The sequence below is a fragment of the Necator americanus genome, chromosome V (genome assembly GCF_031761385.1).
Source record: "Necator americanus strain Aroian chromosome V, whole genome shotgun sequence".
In the NCBI taxonomy this organism is placed as follows: Eukaryota; Metazoa; Nematoda; class Chromadorea; order Rhabditida; family Ancylostomatidae; genus Necator; species Necator americanus.
The window spans coordinates 34,180,930-34,202,338 of record NC_087375.1 but is presented as its reverse complement, the minus strand read 5'-3'; the positions used below and the strand labels follow the sequence as shown (position 1 = coordinate 34,202,338).

General features: G+C 41.4%; 7 protein-coding genes across 11 annotated transcripts; 6 read left to right on the top strand and 1 right to left on the bottom strand.

Annotated features, from left to right (window-relative positions):
* Positions 1–527: 527 nt before the first annotated feature.
* On the bottom strand, positions 528–908 carry RB195_016068 (uncharacterized protein; the record flags this gene model as incomplete). Its single annotated transcript, XM_064207060.1, has 1 exon — positions 528–908. The coding sequence occupies one exon, from the start codon at positions 906–908 to the stop codon at positions 528–530; it is 381 nt and encodes a 126-aa protein (XP_064062941.1).
* Positions 909–1,271: 363 nt separating this feature from the next.
* Positions 1,272–2,971, top strand: RB195_016067 (uncharacterized protein; the record flags this gene model as incomplete). Of its 2 annotated transcripts, XM_064207058.1 has the most annotated exons (4): positions 1,272–1,296; positions 1,346–1,428; positions 2,214–2,303; positions 2,864–2,971. In XM_064207058.1, 4 exons carry the CDS (start codon positions 1,272–1,274, stop codon positions 2,969–2,971), a joined length of 306 nt encoding a protein of 101 aa, XP_064062939.1. The 2 variants fall into 2 exon arrangements, with proteins under 2 accessions (XP_064062939.1, XP_064062940.1); XM_064207059.1 differs by lacking the exon at positions 2,864–2,971 and having other exon boundaries at positions 2,214–2,393.
* A 736-nt stretch (positions 2,972–3,707) lies between these two features.
* RB195_016066 (uncharacterized protein) lies at positions 3,708–4,343 on the top strand (the record flags this gene model as incomplete). The annotated part of the gene is made up of 1 exon (XM_064207057.1): positions 3,708–4,343. One exon carries the CDS (start codon positions 3,708–3,710, stop codon positions 4,341–4,343), a length of 636 nt encoding a protein of 211 aa, XP_064062938.1.
* Positions 4,344–4,552: 209 nt separating this feature from the next.
* Positions 4,553–4,852, top strand: RB195_016065 (uncharacterized protein; the record flags this gene model as incomplete). Its single annotated transcript, XM_064207056.1, has 1 exon — positions 4,553–4,852. One exon carries the CDS (start codon positions 4,553–4,555, stop codon positions 4,850–4,852), a length of 300 nt encoding a protein of 99 aa, XP_064062937.1.
* Positions 4,853–4,867: 15 nt separating this feature from the next.
* On the top strand, positions 4,868–11,354 carry RB195_016063 (uncharacterized protein; the record flags this gene model as incomplete). 4 transcript variants are annotated; one of them, XM_064207054.1, is made up of 10 exons in its annotated part: positions 4,868–5,222; positions 5,376–5,911; positions 5,975–6,540; positions 6,609–6,706; positions 7,042–7,103; positions 7,724–7,796; positions 8,918–9,031; positions 9,283–9,348; positions 9,695–9,761; positions 11,033–11,354. In XM_064207054.1, the coding sequence occupies 10 exons, from the start codon at positions 4,868–4,870 to the stop codon at positions 11,352–11,354; spliced, it is 2,259 nt and encodes a 752-aa protein (XP_064062932.1). The 4 variants fall into 4 exon arrangements, with proteins under 4 accessions (XP_064062932.1, XP_064062936.1, XP_064062934.1 ...); XM_064207051.1 differs by lacking the exons at positions 4,868–5,222; positions 5,376–5,911; positions 5,975–6,540; positions 6,609–6,706 and adding an exon at positions 6,723–6,749 and having other exon boundaries at positions 7,014–7,103; XM_064207053.1 differs by lacking the exons at positions 5,376–5,911; positions 5,975–6,540; positions 6,609–6,706; ... (4 more) ...; positions 9,695–9,761; positions 11,033–11,354 and having other exon boundaries at positions 4,868–5,275.
* RB195_016064 (uncharacterized protein) lies at positions 5,528–5,974 on the top strand (the record flags this gene model as incomplete). The annotated part of the gene is made up of 1 exon (XM_064207055.1): positions 5,528–5,974. The coding sequence occupies one exon, from the start codon at positions 5,528–5,530 to the stop codon at positions 5,972–5,974; it is 447 nt and encodes a 148-aa protein (XP_064062935.1).
* A 5,310-nt stretch (positions 11,355–16,664) lies between the features above and the next one.
* Positions 16,665–21,372, top strand: RB195_016062 (uncharacterized protein; the record flags this gene model as incomplete). The annotated part of the gene is made up of 12 exons (XM_013451806.2): positions 16,665–16,697; positions 18,312–18,464; positions 19,520–19,648; positions 19,709–19,811; positions 19,932–19,991; positions 20,048–20,164; positions 20,274–20,359; positions 20,420–20,500; positions 20,607–20,694; positions 20,841–20,926; positions 20,979–21,075; positions 21,239–21,372. 12 exons carry the CDS (start codon positions 16,665–16,667, stop codon positions 21,370–21,372), a joined length of 1,167 nt encoding a protein of 388 aa, XP_013307260.1.
* Positions 21,373–21,409: the final 37 nt, after the last annotated feature.

Sequence of the window (21,409 nt, the reverse complement as noted above, 5' to 3'; positions counted from 1 at the left end):
ACTTTCCAAATTTTCATCGCTCTGCAAGATTTGTTTCTTGTTTTAAAAATTTCAAAAAAATTTATAATATTTAGTGATTTTTTTTGATAACACAAAGTTTAAACTTTCGAGAAAAACGAGTTCACTACACGACTGTGAACAGTATGGCTTCTATGAAGGAAATAAAATCAGTTCCGTTCATTCATAATTTCTCTAATTTTTTATTGTTGCCCTTTTCCACAAAAATGTCGAGGTAATTGGGGAGCGAACTAGAGAAGGGTATGACATGAATAGGGCATTCTTGGTATGAGCCAGGCCTAAAGTTCCGTTGTTTCAAAGACCAGAAGTAAGTTACTTCATTAACAGTGTCAACTCATATTATGGATAATTGAATCTTTTGCAAGTTCAGAAGTACACTGCAGAAATAGTTGCATCAAACTTTACCGAAACATTTCTATTTTTCCTTGCTACGGAAAGCTAAATAAAGGAAGGCTATAAAGTGCTATGTAAATAAGTATGACTTACTTGACTTAATCGGCGGGCTGATGTCATCGCCTGACGCGATTACCCGCATCTTCGTCAAGGTGTGCCGTCCTTGAACACAGCTCTGCCCAACCTTCTCGATCTTCTGCGAGAACTTGCACAGAATCAATACATTCGTCGCTGTTCCATATTCTGCGAAACCTTACGTCTCGCCTGAACTGCCTATCCACGCCGAGTGTCCTCAGGTCCTCTTTCACCGCCTCTGTCCAGAACTTCCGTTTTCGGCCAGGTGGCTTCTTGCAGCTCGAACCCGACGAACTCCTCAGAACTCGTTGAACAAGGCAAGGATCTGCCGGTCTCCTTAGTATATGATCAAAGAAGCGAAGATGATTTACTTTAGCCACTTCCGATGGCGGTGCAAGATGTTGATGTCTTCTACGTGTCATCCGCCTGTGTACCACATCAATATCTGCGTAAAAATCTTGACTATTCTAGGCCAAAAGTAGCCAAGTAGCCGTCTAAGCAGCTTTCGTTCCGTGCAGTAAAGCCTCTTCATAACCTTTGATGATGCTGCTCAAGTCTCCGATCCGTACATCATGATGGGGCGAATTGCGGATAGGTAGACTCGCAGATAGGTAGACTGTTGCTAATCGCTGACGCTTTTAGCCGAAAGAAGTCAGAAATTTCAGAGGAAAAAACATGGCGGAAATTTTAATTGATGTTTGTTTTTACACCACTCGTCTTTAAGTGAAAACAATTCCGAAAAATGATCTCGGTGATGCAGTTGTTGGTAATTTTTTGCAGTAGTGATGTTGGGCGGTCGTAATATTTGCTGTGAGTCGTTTTAAGTTTGTATACTGACGTTTTGATGTCTTTATTTTAGTTTACATTCTCGTTCTATACGTTCTTAGTGGTGCATTCGGCTTAAGATGTTACATTGGAAGATTTTTTGAAGTGATAAAATCGGTACTTGGTTTTTGTTATGCATTTAACGTTGTGTAAATCACACCGATCGTTTTGCGATAGTTTTCTATTGAACGTCGGTAACTAAGTTTGTAAGACCGTGATCAGCCAGACATTGCTGCCTTCTAAACTGACAAGCATTTCTTTTCTTCTTCTGTTAGCGTGGTTTGCGGAAACTCTACGCTGTGTCTATTCGATGTCGCCTTGGCGCCTGTTTGGGTTCTTATGTGGCACAGTGCAGTTCTCTCACAACGGTTCTCAGTAGATGATAGGATGTGAGATTCATTGGGCGGTATTTCGCAAAGCAGCGAGTGAGAAATCATGGGAGATTCACTTTGCGATTGTATTCGGACATGCTGGAAAGGTACACAAACGTTTAACCAATCTGTTCTCAAAACCATGATATTGTCAACCGATTTCACGTTCTCTGTTTTGACTACGGCGTTCTGCTTGACATTTATTTGTGGCCTTTAACCCTGAAATTCGCACCACCCCAGATTCGTGGGGTGCTGCCTTTAAATTTGTGAGGTAGAACATCTTGGTTAGAAATACTTCGGATGCGAGAGTTTAGGGATCTTCACAAGCACCCACCTCATTCGTGTCAACCATATGTGAGTAATGAAATGAGCAGTGACTGCAATAAGCACGGGTGAATCCGTCATAGATTCCTTACAGGAGCTGCACTTCCGCACAGAAGACCTTTGTTCCAGAATCGAACTATACTAATATTATGTATACATTTCAGCAATCCAGCTCTAAATCTTTCAGTACATTCTCTTTTACTCCAGACGACTGCGTCAGAGAAGTTCTGTGCAGTTTACATTGCTCTGGACTGCACTGGTGGACCAAGCGGGTACTTCGACCGGGGTTATGCTGATGTAAGTCTCTTCAATGAACTCAAACTGTACTCCACAGATCGCCCAAGTTTTATGATCGAAGAAAGTTACGAGAAGCAAAGCACAACTTAGAGCACCTTATCCTTAACGTATTCTAACCTATCAGTTGGAATGACCTAAGAAAGTGTGTGGGAAATTTTATTATTGAGAGTGATTGTCTTTCAAAAAACCAGTCCATGCATGGGTAGACTAAATGTCATAAATCCAAAGCCAGCGCAGGTATTTACTGTGCTGTTTTATTTGTAAGTAGGGTACGCAACAATGTTCCCAAAAATTACAGCAATAAATTATAACATTCCTTTCAGCTTTATGAATCGGAGATCGTAGAAACAAAGTCTGTCTAAGTGATGAAATCCATTTTACCGGTCTCATTTCTCAAATCTTATAACTATGAGGAGTCACCATCCTCGCTAAACACTGACTCGTCTTAATACCTCATCTTTCTAAAGGAGGAACGAGAAAAAAGAGTTAGTAAAGTTTCTCTTTCTGTCAAAGGGATTATGGCAGAAGACATTGGCTGTATCTAATATCTGCCACCTTAGGGAACGTTTTCGGATAAGACGATGATGGAGTTGATCCCAGCAATGACTGTCACTCTCGCTTATCCTTTAACATCAGGCCACAAGAAAGAGGAGGTAGAGGGTTTCTAGATGGACTCTGAGAAGTTCTACGGAGAACGGCCATACCTTCATCGTTTCTTCGATTTCACTGTTGGTGACCTCGGCGCAGAAATTGGTGAGAGAATGAGGCATGAACAACTTCACATCAGGTTCAATTTTTTTTGCGGTGGCAAGAGCTGGAAAGGGGCTCCTGATTTTATCAAGACGGCTAAAATTCTCGATGGAAACTCGCACCTCGAAAACCTATTTTCGCCATGAGGTGGGTGCCAAAATATGAACGACGACGATTGCTGCATCTGCACGAGTTTGCGGGGAAAATGTAGTTTTTGATACCGCGAAGGGTCATCTCTTTGATGAAACTCTGACACGTAAGCGTTAAGCAAAATGAGTCGCATGTAACTATAGACCTGTTGCAACTATAACTAGTTTGTGTTCTATTTTATACCTTTCTGGCGGCGGCACACCAATTCGACCCCGTTGAACACTTCTCGTTGCTTCCTGGAATCTCGTGACTGATCCACACAGACACACAAGTGACAGAATAACAGCTAATAACCGAATTGACATCTGGGCCGCGTATACGAGTCTGATTGCTACCTGCACGTGGTGGCCCTGCTTAAATAAACGCAATCAGGCGTTCGAGTGTACGCATTGCGAAAGTGCGAGCTATATAACCTGCACTGTTATATGGCGAAAAATTTCCATATATTGCAAAAAGGTGCTGTCGTCCAGCACATCGCCAACGCCCATAACCTGAGCATGGAGCATGGAATCTTTGGCAACAACCATTCGTTTCGTCACGCTGAACTGCCGAACACTATCTAGTGAACTCCAACAAACCCCTCTATCCAGACTTCTGCGATATCTCTGTGTGCCTTTTGCTGCACTGCAGGAAACACGCATGAGAGATCGGTCCTTCATCAGCATCGAAAATTACACCATATACTGCGGCGATGCTGATGAGAACAAAGTAGGTGGCTGCGCGATAGCTGTGAGGAACGATTACAAGAACCTGGTGGAGGAATTTGGCTCAGCTTCGTCTAGACGCGCCTTTCTACGACTGCGGGATCGCAGAGGACGTAAACTCTGGATCGTAAGTGCTCACGCACCTACGGAAACCACTGAGGACAACAGTAAGGACGCCTTCTATGATGAACTCAATGCGTTGATGTCTAAAATACCAAGCCAGCAAGTGGTCATTGTCGGAATCGACGCAAATGCGAAGATGGGACTCGAACAGCAATTCGATGTGCTAGGGAAATGGTACTATGCAGCGGAGCGCACGTCGGACAACGGTGACCGTCTGGTCGACTTGTGCGAACAGACGGGCCTCATCATCGCTTCACGTTTAAGGGAAATTATCGACGCCATCAGCTCACATGGCAGGGGTCGACCATTTTAAAGCCTGAAGAGCAGCGCAAGAGGAAGATAAGGACCCTCAAGCTTCGTCTCGACTACGTTCTGGTAAGGAACATTCCTTAGTCAGATATCCGAAAATCTAGAGCTGTTTGGGACGTCGCTTTCTACTCTGACCACCTTCGAGTTCTTCTCAGCTTCAAGATACGGTTCCACAAGAGAAACCGAGGAGTTCCTCTTCAACCGAAAATCGACATGGCAGGTCTGAAAGACGATGGATGCAGAATAAAATTCCTCCAACGTGTGTCTATTCGTGTTGGAGTAAGGACCAGAAAGAAGCTTAGCGATGCGGATTCCTTCACAAAGTGCATCCAGGACGCTGCAAGGGAAACGCTCCCGGTTCTATTGCCGCGGAAGAAGTTTGCCTTTGCATCTGCGGAAACAAAATCCACGTACAATTCTGTATGTGCCGCGCGCAGCGCTGATGACTTCAACCAGGAAAAGCGTCATAGAAGGAAGCTGCGTCATCAACTGCAACAAGACCGCGATAACTAGTGGACGTCAAGAGCGATGGAGTTTGAGAAGGCGTGGGAGGACAGGAACCCGCGGAAAGCCTATGCCCTACTAAAACAGTATAGCGGCAAAGTGAAAAGATGTTCCCCTGTCCTCAACACTGTCAATGGGGTAGCTGTCGGTGAAGCAACCCTTCCAATTTGGAAGGAACACTTCAAGACCTTGCTGAACCGGCTAGCACCGTCAGCTCTTGTACTCGAACACGTTCATAGACCGACATATGCGGTTAACGAGGAGCCACCGACCGTGTCGGAGGTCCTGGTCTGTATTCAAAAAATGAAGAATGGAAAATCTGGTGGAGACGACGGGATTAGCGCAGAAATGCTAAAATATCTTCCTCCGTCTGGGATTTGTGAGATGACAAAGATCATTTCGTTCATTATGGATAGACGAAACGATACCTGATTCGTGGAGACACGCTATCATAATTCCCCTCCACAAGAAGTTATCCGCCACGGACTCCAGGAATTATCGAGGAATCTCTTTGCTACGTGTTATGTAAAAGGTACTGGAGTGCATTACCTGGACCGACTCATTAAACATCGCGAAGAAGCAACGCGCGACGAGCAAGCTGGCTTTCGTCCTGGCCGATCTACGATTGACCAGGTGTTCATCGTCAGGAGAGTGATCGAAATCTGGCAGCGGTATTCGAAGCCAATGCAACTAGCGTTTCTGGACTTTGAAGACGCGTTTGACTCTCCTCACCGAGGCCGTCTTCTCAACGCGCTCCGCGCCGTTGGAGTACCACGAAAGTTGGTTCGCTTGCTTGATGACATGAATCAACGAACAACTGCTGCAGTTCGAACACCAGCCGGATGTACAACACCGTTTGTAGTGGTAACTGGAGTAGGACAATGGGCAGTGGCAGGACCCTTCCTGTTCAATTTCGCCACTGACGACATTATGCGAAGAACAGTCGACCTGTGTCCTGCCGACATTGTCTTAGCACCATCAGGGTGCCCCTTGACTGACCTCGAGTACGCCGACGATGTTGTTATATTCGCGGAAAGCAGTACAAAACTTCAACATGTTGTCAACCTTGTATCGAAGCTGGCTGCAGCCTATGGACTACGTCTACGCCCTGATAAATGTAAGCAGATGTAGATCTCTTCAAGATCTCGAACGGAAATCAGGGTGGACGGACAACCGATAGAACTCGTCGATGAGTTCTGTTACCTGGGCTGTACGCTGAAGAACAACGGCAGCTGCGAGAGAGATGTTCAGCAAAGATGCGCTGAGGCCACTTCTGCATTTAACTCCTTAACAAAATGCCTGTGGTCGGCCCCCATCACCAACGAAGTGAAGCTGCAAGTCTATCTATCCGCAACTCGCCCCATCATGATGTACGGATCGGAGACTTGGGCAGCACCATCAACGGTTATGGAGAGGCTTGATTGCACGGAACGAAAGCTGCTTAGACGGCTATTTGGCTATTTTTGGCCAAGGGTATGCCACAATGAAGATCTTTACGCAGAAATTGATGTGGTATACCGGCGGATGACACGTGGAATATACCAACATCTTGCACCGCCATCGAAAGTGGCTAAAGTAAATCGTCTTCGCTTCTTTGGTCATATACTAAGGAGACCGGCAGATCGCTTTGTTCAACGAGTTCTGAGAAGTTTGCCGGTTCGAGCTGGAACAAGCCACCTGGCCGAAAACGGACTAAGGTGGTGAAAGAGGACCTGAGGACACTCGGCGTGGATAGGCAGTTCAGGCGAGGCGTAAGGTTTTGCAGAATATGGAATAGCGACGAATGGATTGATTCTTCCGCAGAAGATCGAGAATGTTGGGCACAGCTGTGTTCAACGACGGCACACCTCGGCGAAGATGCGGGTAATCGTGTCAGGCGATGACATCAGCCCGCCGATTAAGTCAAGTAAGTCATATTGATACCGCACTTCCTGCGCGAAGCTCTACCTTTATTTTCTTCTAGTGGCAGGCAAAAACGTGGATTTCTTGTAGGAGGAATGATAGAGTTTCCGTTTTGTTTCTGAAAATTCGTTTCTGCAAGAGTATGATTGTTTTCTTTTTTTTCCGCAAAAATCCATTTGTGACCATCTTTCGCAGTCACATGCATGCATGTAGGTCCACCATTGTCTTTTAAAATTGTTCTACTGACAAGCAAAAGCATTACTTTCAGTTGAAAACACCAGAATGTTTTAAAACAGGACAACATTACGTATGTCATTGCGACACTGACTTCTGCAACATGAATTTTACGGCATTCCAAGTGAGTATGATATTTAATCGACTGATCCACGATCAGATAGAAAGATCTAAGTGTTCGCTGGAAGAGTCGTTCACTGAGGTGCGGGCACTTTGTTTGAGTAGTAGCACACTTCAACAGGAAAAAAATTGCGCACATCAGCCCCCTCCTGCACAATTACATCAGATTTTCGATTCAAGTGCGTCTCAACTCCTTTGTTAAAGGGATCACCCCACGAATCTGGAGTAGTGCCTGTTTCAGGAGGGTTATGCCTATACGGGGTCGTAGATTGTGGGGAAGAGGGTGATTCCGTTCATCTCTTTCTGTACCAGTGTAAACGGACGACCTCGGAACGCTGTTTGCTACGACGTCCTCTATTGCAGCGCGTCACCCTTGCGCTTCTCGCGCTTGCGATTGTCCGAATAGGTTTTCGACGAATCGCAGGTGGGGCGGTGGGTGCGCATAAGTTGCGCATTGCAACAGAAGTCGTCCGTTCCCGTCGTCATCCTCTTCCCCACAATCTACGACTCCGTATAGGCATAACCCACCTAATATCCGTGCCATCCCAGATTTGTGGGATGATGCCTTTAAATGACTTTCAATATCTCCGCAATATTTTACTACAAATAATGATGCGTTAATAGGAACTTTGGAAGTTATCTTCTGACTACACCGAAGACAGTGAATTCACCAAATGTATTATGAACGTTTCATCAGGTAGGTACCAAGTTAATTCTTCTTTAAAGGGGAACGTCTGGATCCAATGTATCTATTTTTCTGCAAATTTACCTTGTAGTGCTCCTTTACTGAGGGGCAACCCACTCCTGGTTGTAAGTGCAGTAAGTATTGAAATGCAATAACTGTAAATAAACTAATAAAAAGCAGTCATTTGTCGTCTGTAGAAAGTTTCGCAGTCATACCCGCCAATATGTACTGCTTGCCGAAGTTGAACTTGCTGCTGATATCAAGCCAGCGTAATAACGAGATTAGAATGTCTAACTTAGAGGCATCACCCCTCGAATCTGAGGTGGTACTGATTCCAGGTGGAGTATTCGCATACGGGATAGTAGATTATGGAGAGGGGGTGATTCCGTCCATCTCTTCCTAATTGCCGTAAAAAACGGCCCGGAAGATACGGCGCGTGCACAAGGCTGGCGCGCTCCAATCGAACTCGTTGTAGAAAGTAGCGAGCCGGAACGATCGGAACCGTTTTTTGCGGCAACTAGGAAGAAATGGACGGAATCTCTTCATAATCTACGATCCCGTATACGAATACTCCACCTGAAATTCGTACCACCCCAGATTCGTGGTATGCTGCCTTTAAACTGGATAGGCGAGACTTGTACGTTAGAGTAACTCAAATATATGGACTACGCCTGATTATTTCTTTTCGTATGATGGGATGGGTAGTGAAGGACCGGTTACCTTACGCTTGACTAGTGAACGATGGCCAATCAATTAGCAGTTCTTTATGGACAGCTCTTGTACCATACGGTAAGCCTTAAAGGAGTTATGGTCTAGGCTCGACTGGAACAATCAAGAACATATCAAAGTACCAAGATGTTTGCTTGAATACGAAAAAGTCCACAAGTTTTTTTTTGAGAACTGTCGGATGTTCTTTGAAGGACATTTCATGGGTAAAAAGTTGATCTAGCAGTTTCAACCCAGTAAGCTTGAGGTTATAATAAGCCGCGTCGTTTCTAAGGGATTTAGCGAAACCAGGTTTGTAAAAAAACTAGTTATGAAAACTCAAACGTTCTAAGTACAGATATTGAATTATATTTGTCTATATCTATCACATCATGTTATATCTGTCGATGTTATGTGAATATTTCAAGAAAAATTCGTCACTGAGCAACCTACCACTACCACCACCGAATCTACCGTAACTACCACTACAGAAAGAACTACTACAGAAAGAACTACTACAGAAAGAACTACTACAGAAGCAGGTAAGCTTTACTTGAAACATCAATTTCTCACAATTTCTCATTTGTTATCTCTCCCTACTCCATTCAAAAAAAATAATGCATGGTTGATCGGACGAACTACATAAATCATTATTTACTATGCAAATTTAATAATTACTATTTTGATTTTTGATTATTGATGTCAACTTCATTCTCTTCTTTTATGCATCAAACTTAGCACATCATTATCTTCATTCACTTTTTTGGAACAACAAACCAACAATCAATTCCAGAACCCACATTAACATCTTCTGTCCAGTCAAGCACAACCACACTTAGCACAACAACTGAAAATACAGGTGCTGTAATAGTTACTGTTTTATAGAAAGGAACTCCTTTTGAATCACTCCAAACTCCGGGCCCGCAGAAAAAACCGAAAATTCCGTACATCTGATCTCTTCTGAAAGCTTCTTTAGATTCTAGTAAACTAATTTCATTTACAAAGCGAGTCCTACAATGATCCGTTCTCATCCGAACTTATCACGCGCTCAATCTTCAATTAAGCCATTAATTTCTCCGATATTATCGAAGAAAAACTGTGATGTTAACACAATTTTGAATAATTAATGGTTGGCATAGAAATGAGCAAGCATGTTGTTTTTGTTTAATAAAAAAAGGGGAAATCATAATATATGCACAGTTCAGAACCAGGATCTGTGGAAGACGAACGGAAGGCCGATATCGGAAACGAAGAAGATTCAGACATCGACTTGTAAGCTCCATTCCTCACCTATAATTTTGCCACTGCGCTGTCGGAATATGCGCTGAAATAGCAGAAAGCAATGCTATTTTTGAATTCGTTTTCTGAAAAAAAACTACTAAACTCACAGAGTTTCGAGTCTAGAGGGATGTTATTTTATGCATCACTTTCTCCCAATTCTATGGTTTCTGTGTGTGTGTTTGTGTGTGTGTGTGTCTGTGTGTGTGTCTGTGTGTCTGTGTGTGTGTGTGTGTGTGTGTGTGTGTGTGTGTGTGTGTGTGTGTGTGTGTGTGTGTGTGTGTGTGTGTGTGTGTGTGTGTGTGTGTGTGTGTGTGTGTGTGTGTGTGTGTGTGTGTGTGTGTGTGTGTGTGTGTGTGTGTGTGTGTGTGTGTGTGTGTGTGTGTGTGTGTGTGTGTGTGTGTGTGTGTGTGTGTGTGTGTGTGTGTGTGTGTGTGTGTGTGTGTGTGTGTGTGTGTGTGTGTGTGTGTGTGTGTGTGTGTGTGTGTGTGTGTGTGTGTGTGTGTGTGTGTGTGTGTGTGTGTGTGTGTGTGTGTGTGTGTGTGTGTGTGTGTGTGTGTGTGTGTGTGTGTGTGTGTGTGTGTGTGTGTGTGTGTGTGTGTGTGTGTGTGTGTGTGTGTGTGTGTGTGTGTGTGTGTGTGTGTGTGTGTGTGTGTGTGTGTGTGTGTGTGTGTGTGTGTGTGTGTGTGTGTGTGTGTGTGTGTGTGTGTGTGTGTGTGTGTGTGTGTGTGTGTGTGTGTGTGTGTGTGTGTGTGTGTGTGTGTGTGTGTGTGTGTGTGTGTGTGTGTGTGTGTGTGTGTGTGTGTGTGTGTGTGTGTGTGTGTGTGTGTGTGTGTGTGTGTGTGTGTGTGTGTGTGTGTGTGTGTGTGTGTGTGTGTGTGTGTGTGTGTGTGTGTGTGTGTGTGTGTGTGTGTGTGTGTGTGTGTGTGTGTGTGTGTGTGTGTGTGTGTGTGTGTGTGTGTGTGTGTGTGTTTGTGTGTGTTTGTGTGTGTGTGTCTCTGTGTGTGTGTTTGTGTGTGTGTGTGTCTGTGTGTGTGTGTGTGTGTCTGTGTGTGTGTGTGTGCGCGCGAGAAACACCCGTGATTATCAAAAGCCCAAGTCGGTAATTTGAAATAAAGTACTTGTGTCATTGCAAGCCAATATCTCTTAACCATTTGAATTTGAAATCCTCAGAATTTGGATCCATGTAGTACTAGACATGAGAAGTTTTTACAGAAATATCTCCAAGTATTCTTGAATAGTTCTAGAAATCAGTCTTTTTTCAGCCTTATCTTCCTGATTCTTGCCGTTGTTGCCGTCATTCTACTGATAGCCATAATTCCGGCTTTGATCATATGTCTCGTAATTAGATCAAAACGACGTCGGAGCGGAGGTGTCAGAAAATCAGGTGGTAAACGTGCGAAAACCCCCATGAGTGGCAGAACCTCGAAAACGTCGAGCGTCAAGAGCGTTGACACTCGTTCGGGCATGAAAAGCCACGGAAAAACCAGCAAATCGAAATCGGTGGATAGAGATGCGAAGAGAAGCAAAAGTAAGACGAAGTCAAAGAGCAGCCAAGGTGGACCACCCAGCAAGTCGAGAAATTAGAAAGAAATAAAAAAAGAAAAGTACAGCATATTTATTCTATGATCAACAGAATACCTTCTTTCAATCATACGATTCCTAACTACTGACATATTTATCAATGATTAAAGTGGATGCATACTCGATTACTGCTTTGGTTTTCATGATTAACATCTGAAGCAATGCTTCTTGTAACAAGTTTCATTGGATAAAATTTATTTCTTGTTTTTCTTTTTGCAACAAAATTCATGATATCAAGAGATCTTCTCGATGACGCAAAGGTTTATCCCTTCGAGAAAACCGAGTTCAGTACTCGACTTTAAACCGTATGATTTCTTGAAAGGGGAATAATGTTTATTCATAATTTAATTGTTTCTTCCAATCGGTGTCGACTTTCCACGTAAATGTCAAGGTAAGTCACTTCGGAAAGAGTTTGTAGGGAGAAAAATAGTCCCTTCATCACTCTATCGGGATAACACGGACAGTTTTTGTGTTAAGGTCTACTCTATTTAGGTATCTTTGAATTTTACGTTGATAAAAAGAAATAGAGACACTCCGAAGAAGATCCTATTTGGTGATGAAGTCGTGAATTTTCGGCAATTGATGTATTGCTGTTCTCAACAGAAGAACTGTTCATTGTAGAATAAGAAAAGGTTAAGCCTAGTCTTTCAAAAGATCCCCTAAAAGTGACAAATAGTATTTTATTCTGGAAGTGGACATTGATAATTGTAGTGATAAGACAAACTGAAGAATAATAATAAAGGATGCTTATTTATTACTATCATTGAGAGAAAAAGTTTCTAAGGAGAATTTACATCAAACTCTTTGGGAAATCCTAACAAAGAAATTTCTTCAAAAGTACAGAAAAACGTTTACACGTGTATTATAAGCTTGAAAATAGTCGAATTTTCAGATTTCAAAGTTAGAAATTGTTAGGAACCGTTAGAAACCAAAGAAAAGCGAGCTATGAGGAGTTTTGATAGCACAGCTACTCATGATCATCCTATAGTAATAAATGATGCAACCTGCTGATCTTGGTAAAGCATTTTTGCAGTTTTTTCCTGCTGTAATACGATAAAAAAAGCAAAAAAAGAAAAGCAGAAAAAAGCAAAAGCAAAAAAAAAAAGCAAAATAAAAAAGGAGGCTGTATAAAGAAGCCCGGTATGTGACTGAGAGCGGTACTGGCGCACTTTTTGCATCCCGACAGATCATTACGATGAATTTTTCGAACGTGGAATGGTCCCCAACAGTTCGTCGGTGAACAGTAAATCGGACACATCAAATTGGCTTGGCACGTGTGATTTGGCGTGACTTTGCGTTTCCATTAGAGGGTACTTTACCTCAACTTCACCTTTTAAACAGTCCCACATAAAAAGAAAAGAAGAAACAAAGAGAATTCATCAAGAAAAACCGTGTGGTCGTCCATAATTTCGAGTCCACCACAGCAAGCACGATGTCAATGCTGGATTTCGGTACCTTTAGGTGAACTCTATGGGTGCAATTAATGGGTACACCATCCATTAGCCAATTTTTATCATTATCCAACTATTTACATAGTCAGTTGTTCGGATAGGGTTCATTTTGCAATCGGCAGCATCTGCACCGCCTCAGTAAACAATGGAGGAAGCCACTGACCAGGAGCGTGGGGATCATGAAGACGACACCTCTGAGTAGGTTTCATGTAAAATAGATTTATTGTACAGAAAGATGCTAACGTTTAGAGAGGAATTCGAGGATTTGAGCGTTGAGATCGAAGAGTTGTTGTGGGACATGCAACGACTGGAAGAACTCGAGCAAGATATGGATGATGAAGAGCCAATCACCAACACAACCTCTACTGCACAATCTCATGAAACATAATCTCGTTCAAAATGACTTAAATATGTCTGCAAATGTATTTTTAATAGAAAAGGAAAACACCATATGATGTACGACTATAGATTCCCTTTGTCTAATAAAATATCTAATAAACTATAGACTATAGTCAAGCGTTGTTGTAATCGCCTGGAATTTATGTGTATTGATCCATCCAAGAACTCAGCAACACTTACTTCAGTCTTACTTTGCGTAAATTGTCTGGAATAATTTTTCCCATGTTGAAAAGTAATATAACAGTAACGTTTACCCAGGATGTCCCAAAAATTTACGCAAGATTTGAATTAAATGGAAAATACTTTTTTTTCAATTGTATTTTTTCAACTGAAACATAAAGTACACAGGATGGGATTATGTATGGAATAGCACATCGAGCAGATGAGCTTCAGGTCTTCTCTGGCATATACGCATTTTTTTTCCGCGGATCCGAGAAAGAAAGAGAGAAGCGAATTTGAGGAAGAGAGGAAGAGAAGACGACCAGGAATTTTCTCATGTACTAATCGGATCACTTCAAGGACTGTACGACATGTCGCACCATCTTGTTGAAACCACACCTCCTCCACATCAAGTTCATCCAATTTCGGCCTTAAGAACTCGGTTATAATACAGTTACGAGATATCGAGCACTAGTGACAGTCACTGCTTGACCAGCCTCATTTTCAAAAAAAAAAAGTGCTTTAACGATGACGGGTGTAGTGTAGTGGTTAGAGGTTCTTCTTCTTGCACGATCGATCGGAGGTTCGAATCCGCTCTAAGGCTCACCAAGCCTTTCATTCTCCGGGGTTAATAAATTGGTACCAGACCTGTCTGGGAGGATAAAAACACTGACTTGACACATCGGCCAGCCCCTGCAAGTCATTGTATAGGCCAGTTACACGTTCTTAAACCTCAAACGATTCTGAATTGATGTGAACGTGGGGGTGAATTCCAAGCGGATTGATCCACCCTAGAAACTTTATCCTTTATCCTTTATGCTCTAATGACGCTTCCAGCTCCAAAATCCAAAGCAAACGGCGACACGTTGTGGATGCTATTCCATCTATAACCATATCTTATGTGTTTTATGCTTCAGTTAAAAATATACGATTGAAAAAACTGTATTTTCTATTAAATTCAAATCTTGTGTAAATTTTGGAACACCCTATATAAAGGTTATATGAAAATGTGCAATGCTACAACGCGTACAGCGAACGTTCACAGGAAATCTTGGACCACGTTTTCCGAAACGTGCTAACCAAAACGGTAAACGGAGGTCGAAGTAGCCTCGAAAAATCGATGCTCCTCCTAGCAGTTCATTTCGTGGAAGCAATGAAAAACGGCGAATGCATACGTAGAGAGGAATTTTTATTTCCGTTGTCTGGTAAATGTAAATATTTGTTTAACAGCAAAGTGGTGGCAGTTTGACGGAATTGATATGTTCTGAAAATATGGAAAGAAAAAAACAAAAAGGAATATTTTGAAAAAATAATAAAATAAATAATAAACGCAATGTAAAGTATCTATAAAAAAAACTGTTCCGTTGTATTTCCTCCCTGTGACTAGAAAAAAAAGAATAGTTTAGAATGCAACAACATAAACACAAAACAAAAAATATATGCAAAAAAAAACAATAAATAAACTGGTGCACTATGACCAACATTGCTTCTATTTGAATGCACTCCTTGTAGTTTGAGCAAACGAACGTTGTGTTGAGGATGCATTTGACGTGCAATTCGGCGAAAACCTCTTTTTTTTTGTGCCGCGTAAAATAACGACGAACACAACGACAAGGCCATTGCACTCGATTTATTCCTCCCTCGGCTCTCATTGAGTACAGCGGCGCGAATCACTCTTCAGTAACATTTCCCACCGATTTTCGTACTTTCTATGTTGGATAGATGCAAAAGTAGCAAAATGAATATTAAGATACGCATAAATTTCGGACGTTCCTCATATTCTCTGTTTCCAGCCAGAATCACCTTGAAATTATTCCGATCATGACAAAATTACTGCCAATACTCGTTACTACATTACTACACACGGGGAACGGAAAAGAGGCTCCCATTTTCTACCACTTTTCGCAGTTCTGCTCAGGACCGGCGACATAAATCACTTCTGCGAAATAGGACCGCCACATGCTCGAGGGGCTTGACCCCTTGTTCAGGTCCTGTGACGAAGTGCGAGTATCTTTGCGTGGCTGTTTTCTCGCTAACCTCTGCAACATTTTATTCGTTTCTATCTTCCAGAAGAAAAAAAAAACTAGAAACAGATCGGAGAATGCGCTCATCTTTCTTCTAAAATATCGCTATTTTCTCTGTTTTTAAAGAAAAAGAAGATTTCTTTCAAAGTATTGTGAATTAATCTCCGTCAGTAGCCGGGCGACTATTTTTTTTTGCTTCTACGTAACCGAAGAATTTCCTTGAACATCCTCACTAACGTTAATGTAAACGACGTGTGGATAATCGTGAAAACCGTTCACATGTGGAACGGAATTGTCCTGAAATGACGTCCCCTCAAGTGTTTAAGAAGAAAATAACATCGTTTCTTGGTGTGAATTATCCCACAAATGTTATTTTCCGAAGCGAAATGCAGGTTAAAATCCTAGAAATCTTGGGAATTCTCGAATGCAGCGAGGGTGCAGCTAAATTGGCATTCAAGCACAGTTAAAGGCATCACTCCACAAATCCGAGGTGGTACGGATTTCAGGTGGAGTATTCGTATACGGGATGGGAGACTATGGAGAGGCGGGTGATTCCGTCCATTTCTTCCTAATTGCCGTAAAAAACGGCCCGGAAGATACGGCTTCAGGCGTACTGGCGCAGTATTTTCTACAGGGAGTTCGACTGGAGCGCGCCAGCCTTGTGCGGTGCCGCAACTTCCGGGTCGTTTTTTAACGGCAATTAGGAAGAAATGGACGGAATCACCACCCTCTCCATAGTCTCCCATCCCGCATACGAATACTCCACCTGAAATCTGCACCACCTCAGATTCGTGGGGTGATGCCTTTAACCCATAATTTTGAGCGGAGCACAAGCGTAGATCAAAACCAACAGCCGGCTTGGCGGCTCTGTGCCACCGTTAAGGAAAGCGCTTCGTTGCCGCGCTACTTCTGGATATTAATTGAATTCGATTATCCACTCACTACATCAATCCTGCTTAATCCATCAAATTGACCATATGCTGTTTTCAAGCAACGTATTTCTTAAAATCTCTTTCTTTATTTGAACAACACCCGTACAACTTCCCGTTTATGGTTGTGTTCGACGTGAAGTTCCTCGTAATCGTGGACAAGAATGACGAGATCCTTAGGCAAAAAAGTTTAGGAAAGAAGAAACCAGCTCTTTCCTTGTTCACAGCACAGCAGTGAAGAAGGTCATTCATCTTCTGTTTCAAGTGCACATGTAAATTCACTGCGGACCCATCCGCAACACGAACATCACAGCCTCTGATCAATAGTGCAGCTTGCGTACATCACAATCGATGTCACGGCGCCACTGGATGCGGGTCAAACCGGTGAGTTCTACGTTTTTCCTACGAGGTTGCAACTATATTTTGTTATTATTTGTTTACTTCTAACTAGACAACATGTGTCGAAAGATTGCATTGGAAAGATCCGTTCGAGAAATTTATTTTTTAGTCTTTGGATCATTCTATAGGATTTTATGAGATTCCGAGTCTTTTTTGTGATCAATTTTGCTTCTGTTAATGTTTTCCCTTGAAAAGTGTCCACGTTTCGCCTTATTGACCTCATATCTGCTAGAAACGTCATTTCACGCAGAAGAAAATTAATTCAGGGATATGTTGCTTGGTGAAAATGTCATTAGGATTGAAAATTTACAGAAACCTTTTTTCAAGTTGTAGACAACAGAGTTACAAGTGGAAAGGGATTAATAGGTAATGAATCTAATAACTGATGCACAGGTTCTTTCATTTTCAGATGATGTGAACTTGGTTACGTGAACACAGGAAAATTGTTCACTTTCGAATTTGTTACATTTTCTTCTTTTTTAGTGCATTGCAGCACTTTTCCGCTAGTTACCACAAAGTTACACTAACTTGGGCTTTGACGTGAAAAACTACTAAAGTTTTCATTGCTCACGATTTTCTCATGGTTTTAAGAATACGAGCAACTATTATATCGTTTGAAGTTTCTCGCTGTTCCAATGAAAGTTACGTGAATTAATCCTACTTGGTAGCTCCGACTTTCTGGTTCTCTCTTTCAGTGTCCGATTCTGTCCAAATTTAAGAGGAAATCAACTGAAAAAGCACATATTTTCAAAGTACCTATTGTTTCTGTGGGTTGAAAAGGAAAGATAGCTGATATGCAAATAAAAACAGTGGGTGGAAAGGGTGACAACACGCTCAAATGATATTTAATAGAGAATTGTTCGGTTCCCAATAGTGGTAGTCCTTAAATCGTCTTTCCTTGTCTTTTTTCTTTCAACTTAATAAATAAACTGAAAACTACTTTCTAATCAGCGCTGCTGCCCGGTCTGAACTTATAAATTAAAAGTTCTTCGAACTACAAATATAAGATAAGGCTTAACGTGGAAATTCTTTAAGTTAACCCTTTCCTAGCTATGGGCACCTTTAAATCTCTAACCCTTAACAGCCTTCATTTCAAAAGAATTGGATTCATTGGACTATCAATTAATGCAACTTTGTATTGAGTCGAAAGACGAACAGTTTCGTTTTGTAAAAATAAGCAACAACTCAATTGTATCTTCTTTTTTACTGTCTAGACCATTCGATTTTCCCATCGCTGACTTGTCTTTCTTCTAACGTGAGTTCATTTCACCGTTGCATATCTGTTCGTATCAAAACATTTGATAATATTTCAACCATAGTTTTTTTTCCGCTCACTAACATACCAAATTTAGCCGAAATTTCAAATGTTATGCGATATTTTCCCCTTTTAAAATTTGTTTCTGGGAGCTATTGGATGAGTTTGGCGCCGAAATGTTAATGTCAATAAGGATCTGTAAATATTCGTCAAAATACTAAAAGATGTGCAGAGAAGAAAAAACGCTTGGTTTCTTACCCTTTTTTAAGGTTGAAATTGTACTAATTGGCAAAAGTGATACCGATAGCTAAGCAATCGATCCTCAACTATTAAATATTCTTCAGATGCGCGGCGGCGGCTACCGAAGCGGGCCGCGTGGTCGTGGTAATTTCGTGAGTGGTCCCACATTTCCGATGCGACCACCGCCTTTTGACGTTCACCTCGCAAATGATGTATTTGTACGAATTAACGAGAACAACGACACACAACTTACGCAGGTTCGTTCGTCCGAATAAGAATAAATGTAGCTTGTTTGTCCCAAGTTGTTTTTTTTTTCGATTTCTATATCCTTGTGCTCTTCATTGCAATTCACAGTGTATCAAGTCAATCTCGTTTAATTTCATGCGCAGTAGCAAAATTTTCTAATAATCTTCGCGGAGCATTCCATTCTGTACGAAAAGGCGTCGAAGCAAGAGTTTGATAATTCCGTAGAATTACGTCGTCGATTCGATCAATATATTCACCTTAGTGATTTTACAACTTGTAGTTCATGAGTTTTCTTTTTAATTTGAAACAATTGTATTAAACAATGAACGAAAACAGGTACTTTCAAATAGTTTTTTTTTCCTCGAATACGATATTTCAGACGATAGATATGTTAATTTTTACCCTAATTTGCTCGAATATAGAACGCCTTTTGATTTAATCTGTGACGGATCGAAGTCAAATGGTTAGTTCTCATTTGAAAACAATTCTGTTTTTTTAACCTTTCAAATTTCTCATGTTTTTTTCTAGTTGAAAACTCCTACCTTTAATGTTTGCCTGAAGATGTACTTCATTGTTGATTATGTTAAAAATGATATCAATATAGCGATCTGTGCCAAAAATTGCTATCCTTAGCTTTGAAGCAGACTGCTGCTTAAGATTCTGCTGCAAACAATAAACAGTGTCTTAAATGTTCGCGTATCTTAGAACCTCAGCACATTTGTATCTTTTTTACCTCTCAAAACGGTGAATGAGCCAAGACGTCAAGAAAATAAACTTCGGCTCAAGCACCTCATCACCCTACCAACAGAAAATATAAATAAACTTTAAGTTTTGGTGAACTTTCGATATTTTGTCGCAACGATCTTATGAGAAAAGAAAATATTTTACAAAATGAAGTAAATAGCGTCCGATTTCTGCATAGAGATAATTATCTTATTTACTTTTTACAAGCGTTGCCTTCGCTAATTTTATGCTTGTTTGAAGTTTTATATCTATTGGAGTATTTTGAAAATTGCTGATTACTGGTCACTGACCTTCTGACCTTCTCCGAATTCTTTTTACAAAGGATGTTGTCGCACGTGCTACTGCTCTCACTCCAACTGATACTGAACGCGCCACTGTAGCAGCGCTGGTTCTCAAAGTGAAGACAGCAATCGACAAAGTGATAGCCACACCGGACTGCGTACCTGGGGTGGTGAGATGATGTTTTTTTTGGTAAATTTGGACTTTCTTTTGGTGATTTTCATATTTTTAGAAATTTGAAGAATACCGTGAAGTTGGCTCATTCAAAAAGGACACTGCATTGACTGGTCACACTGTTGCGGACATTGTCATTATCATGCAAACACTTCCTACATGTGGGTGAATTTCTCTGGAAAGATGCTATTTTTTTATGTCTGTCGTCGTATTCGGGAAGTGAAGCCATCTCTGTCCCTTGTTTTACACTTTCTTCATGTTTCACTGTTACTTCACTTCAGTTGAAGCGGTTGCGGCTTTAGGAAATAAACTTGCCGAAGAGGTGAGGGCGCAAAAAGAAGGTATGTAGAAATTTGCTCCCTAGCGCTATTTTTACAAATTGAGCTTTCTTTTATAGTAATATCTTGCGTATCTCGTGACTATGGCTGTTTATTGGCAGCGGCAAGTGCACAGGTCCGCATTCTCATCACAACTCTTCCGAGCAATGCTCCAAATTTGGAACAGGATCTTCATTGTGGGCAGTTGTTGTTGTTTTTTTTTATGTTTAGGATGCATTAGTCTAGTCTAGTTTTAACAAAATAAGAAGTCTTCAAAGGAGCAAATTGTTATGATATAAGTTTTAGTGCCTGAACGTGTCATGATGATCAACCATCATGCTCTTCGTCATGTGATATGGTTTGAAGAAGCAACATTGCAATCCCCATTCAAAGTCAGATTCGTTTCTCGGTCATTGATGATAAGATTTGTCTGAACAAATTCCTTTTTTTAGATGCTTGTTCGTGTACTTAAGGACGTTCGGCGACGGTACACTGGTCTTCAGCCACTTTCTGTTTGGGTCATTGAGTACCTGGTAAACACCGATTTTAGATGTTTTTCTATTTCTATGCCCATTAATTTCTCTTTGTGGATTTTTGCAGGTCTTTACAATTTTTGTTTAGTTGATTTCGTCTTCTTAGGCTCATTTCGCAGTCATGAACACTTCTAACCGACAGCCACTGCCTCTTGGACCAGCTTTCCGAAGAGTGTTTGAAGCACTGTCAACCGGTGAGCTTTTTCAAATGTAGTATTAAGAAGTTATAGTTGACATCATTCGCTTTTTTCTTTCTAAGTATTGCTGTCCGTTAGGAAAGTTGACAACCATTAATTGAGAGCTTCTTACTGTCTTTCACTCATGTGCCTCACCTTTTCAGGGATTTTCTTGCCTGGAAGTCCCACTCTATTTGATCCAACTGAACCAGGAATGCGTATAGCGTATGATCTCTCATTTGAAGACATGGTGTGTTTGTTTTGTCGTTTTTGTCTCCAATGTGTGAATTCATATGTTTCAGGATCTTGTGTGTAGCACTGCTCAAACGTTACTTCGAGTAATCTGTAATGGTGGACACGCTGCAGTACTTGGAACAGATCCAAGCAAGCTAGGAATTGGTTTGTTACTTAAGAGTCACTAGTACCATTTTCCAACTGTTTTCAATGTTTTTAGAGTTTTGGTATCATTTGTGATCTTTAGTGATTCTTACTTTCTTTTCCAAGAAGTGATCCCTGATCATTATTTCTTTTTCCTTTAGTTATTTTTGTGAAATTTCTCCAGATCTCAGCAAGGAAGTCTCAGTTTGGAATGGGGTGGCGGTTTCACCATTAGAAGTTGCTTACACGGAAGACTGTATGAAGCCCAAATTCTGTGAAGCAGATGAAGCCTTGGAACATGAAATCGTCAAGGCTTAAGTGTTCTGATTGTTGTTCGTGTCAACCGTTTCTCTTC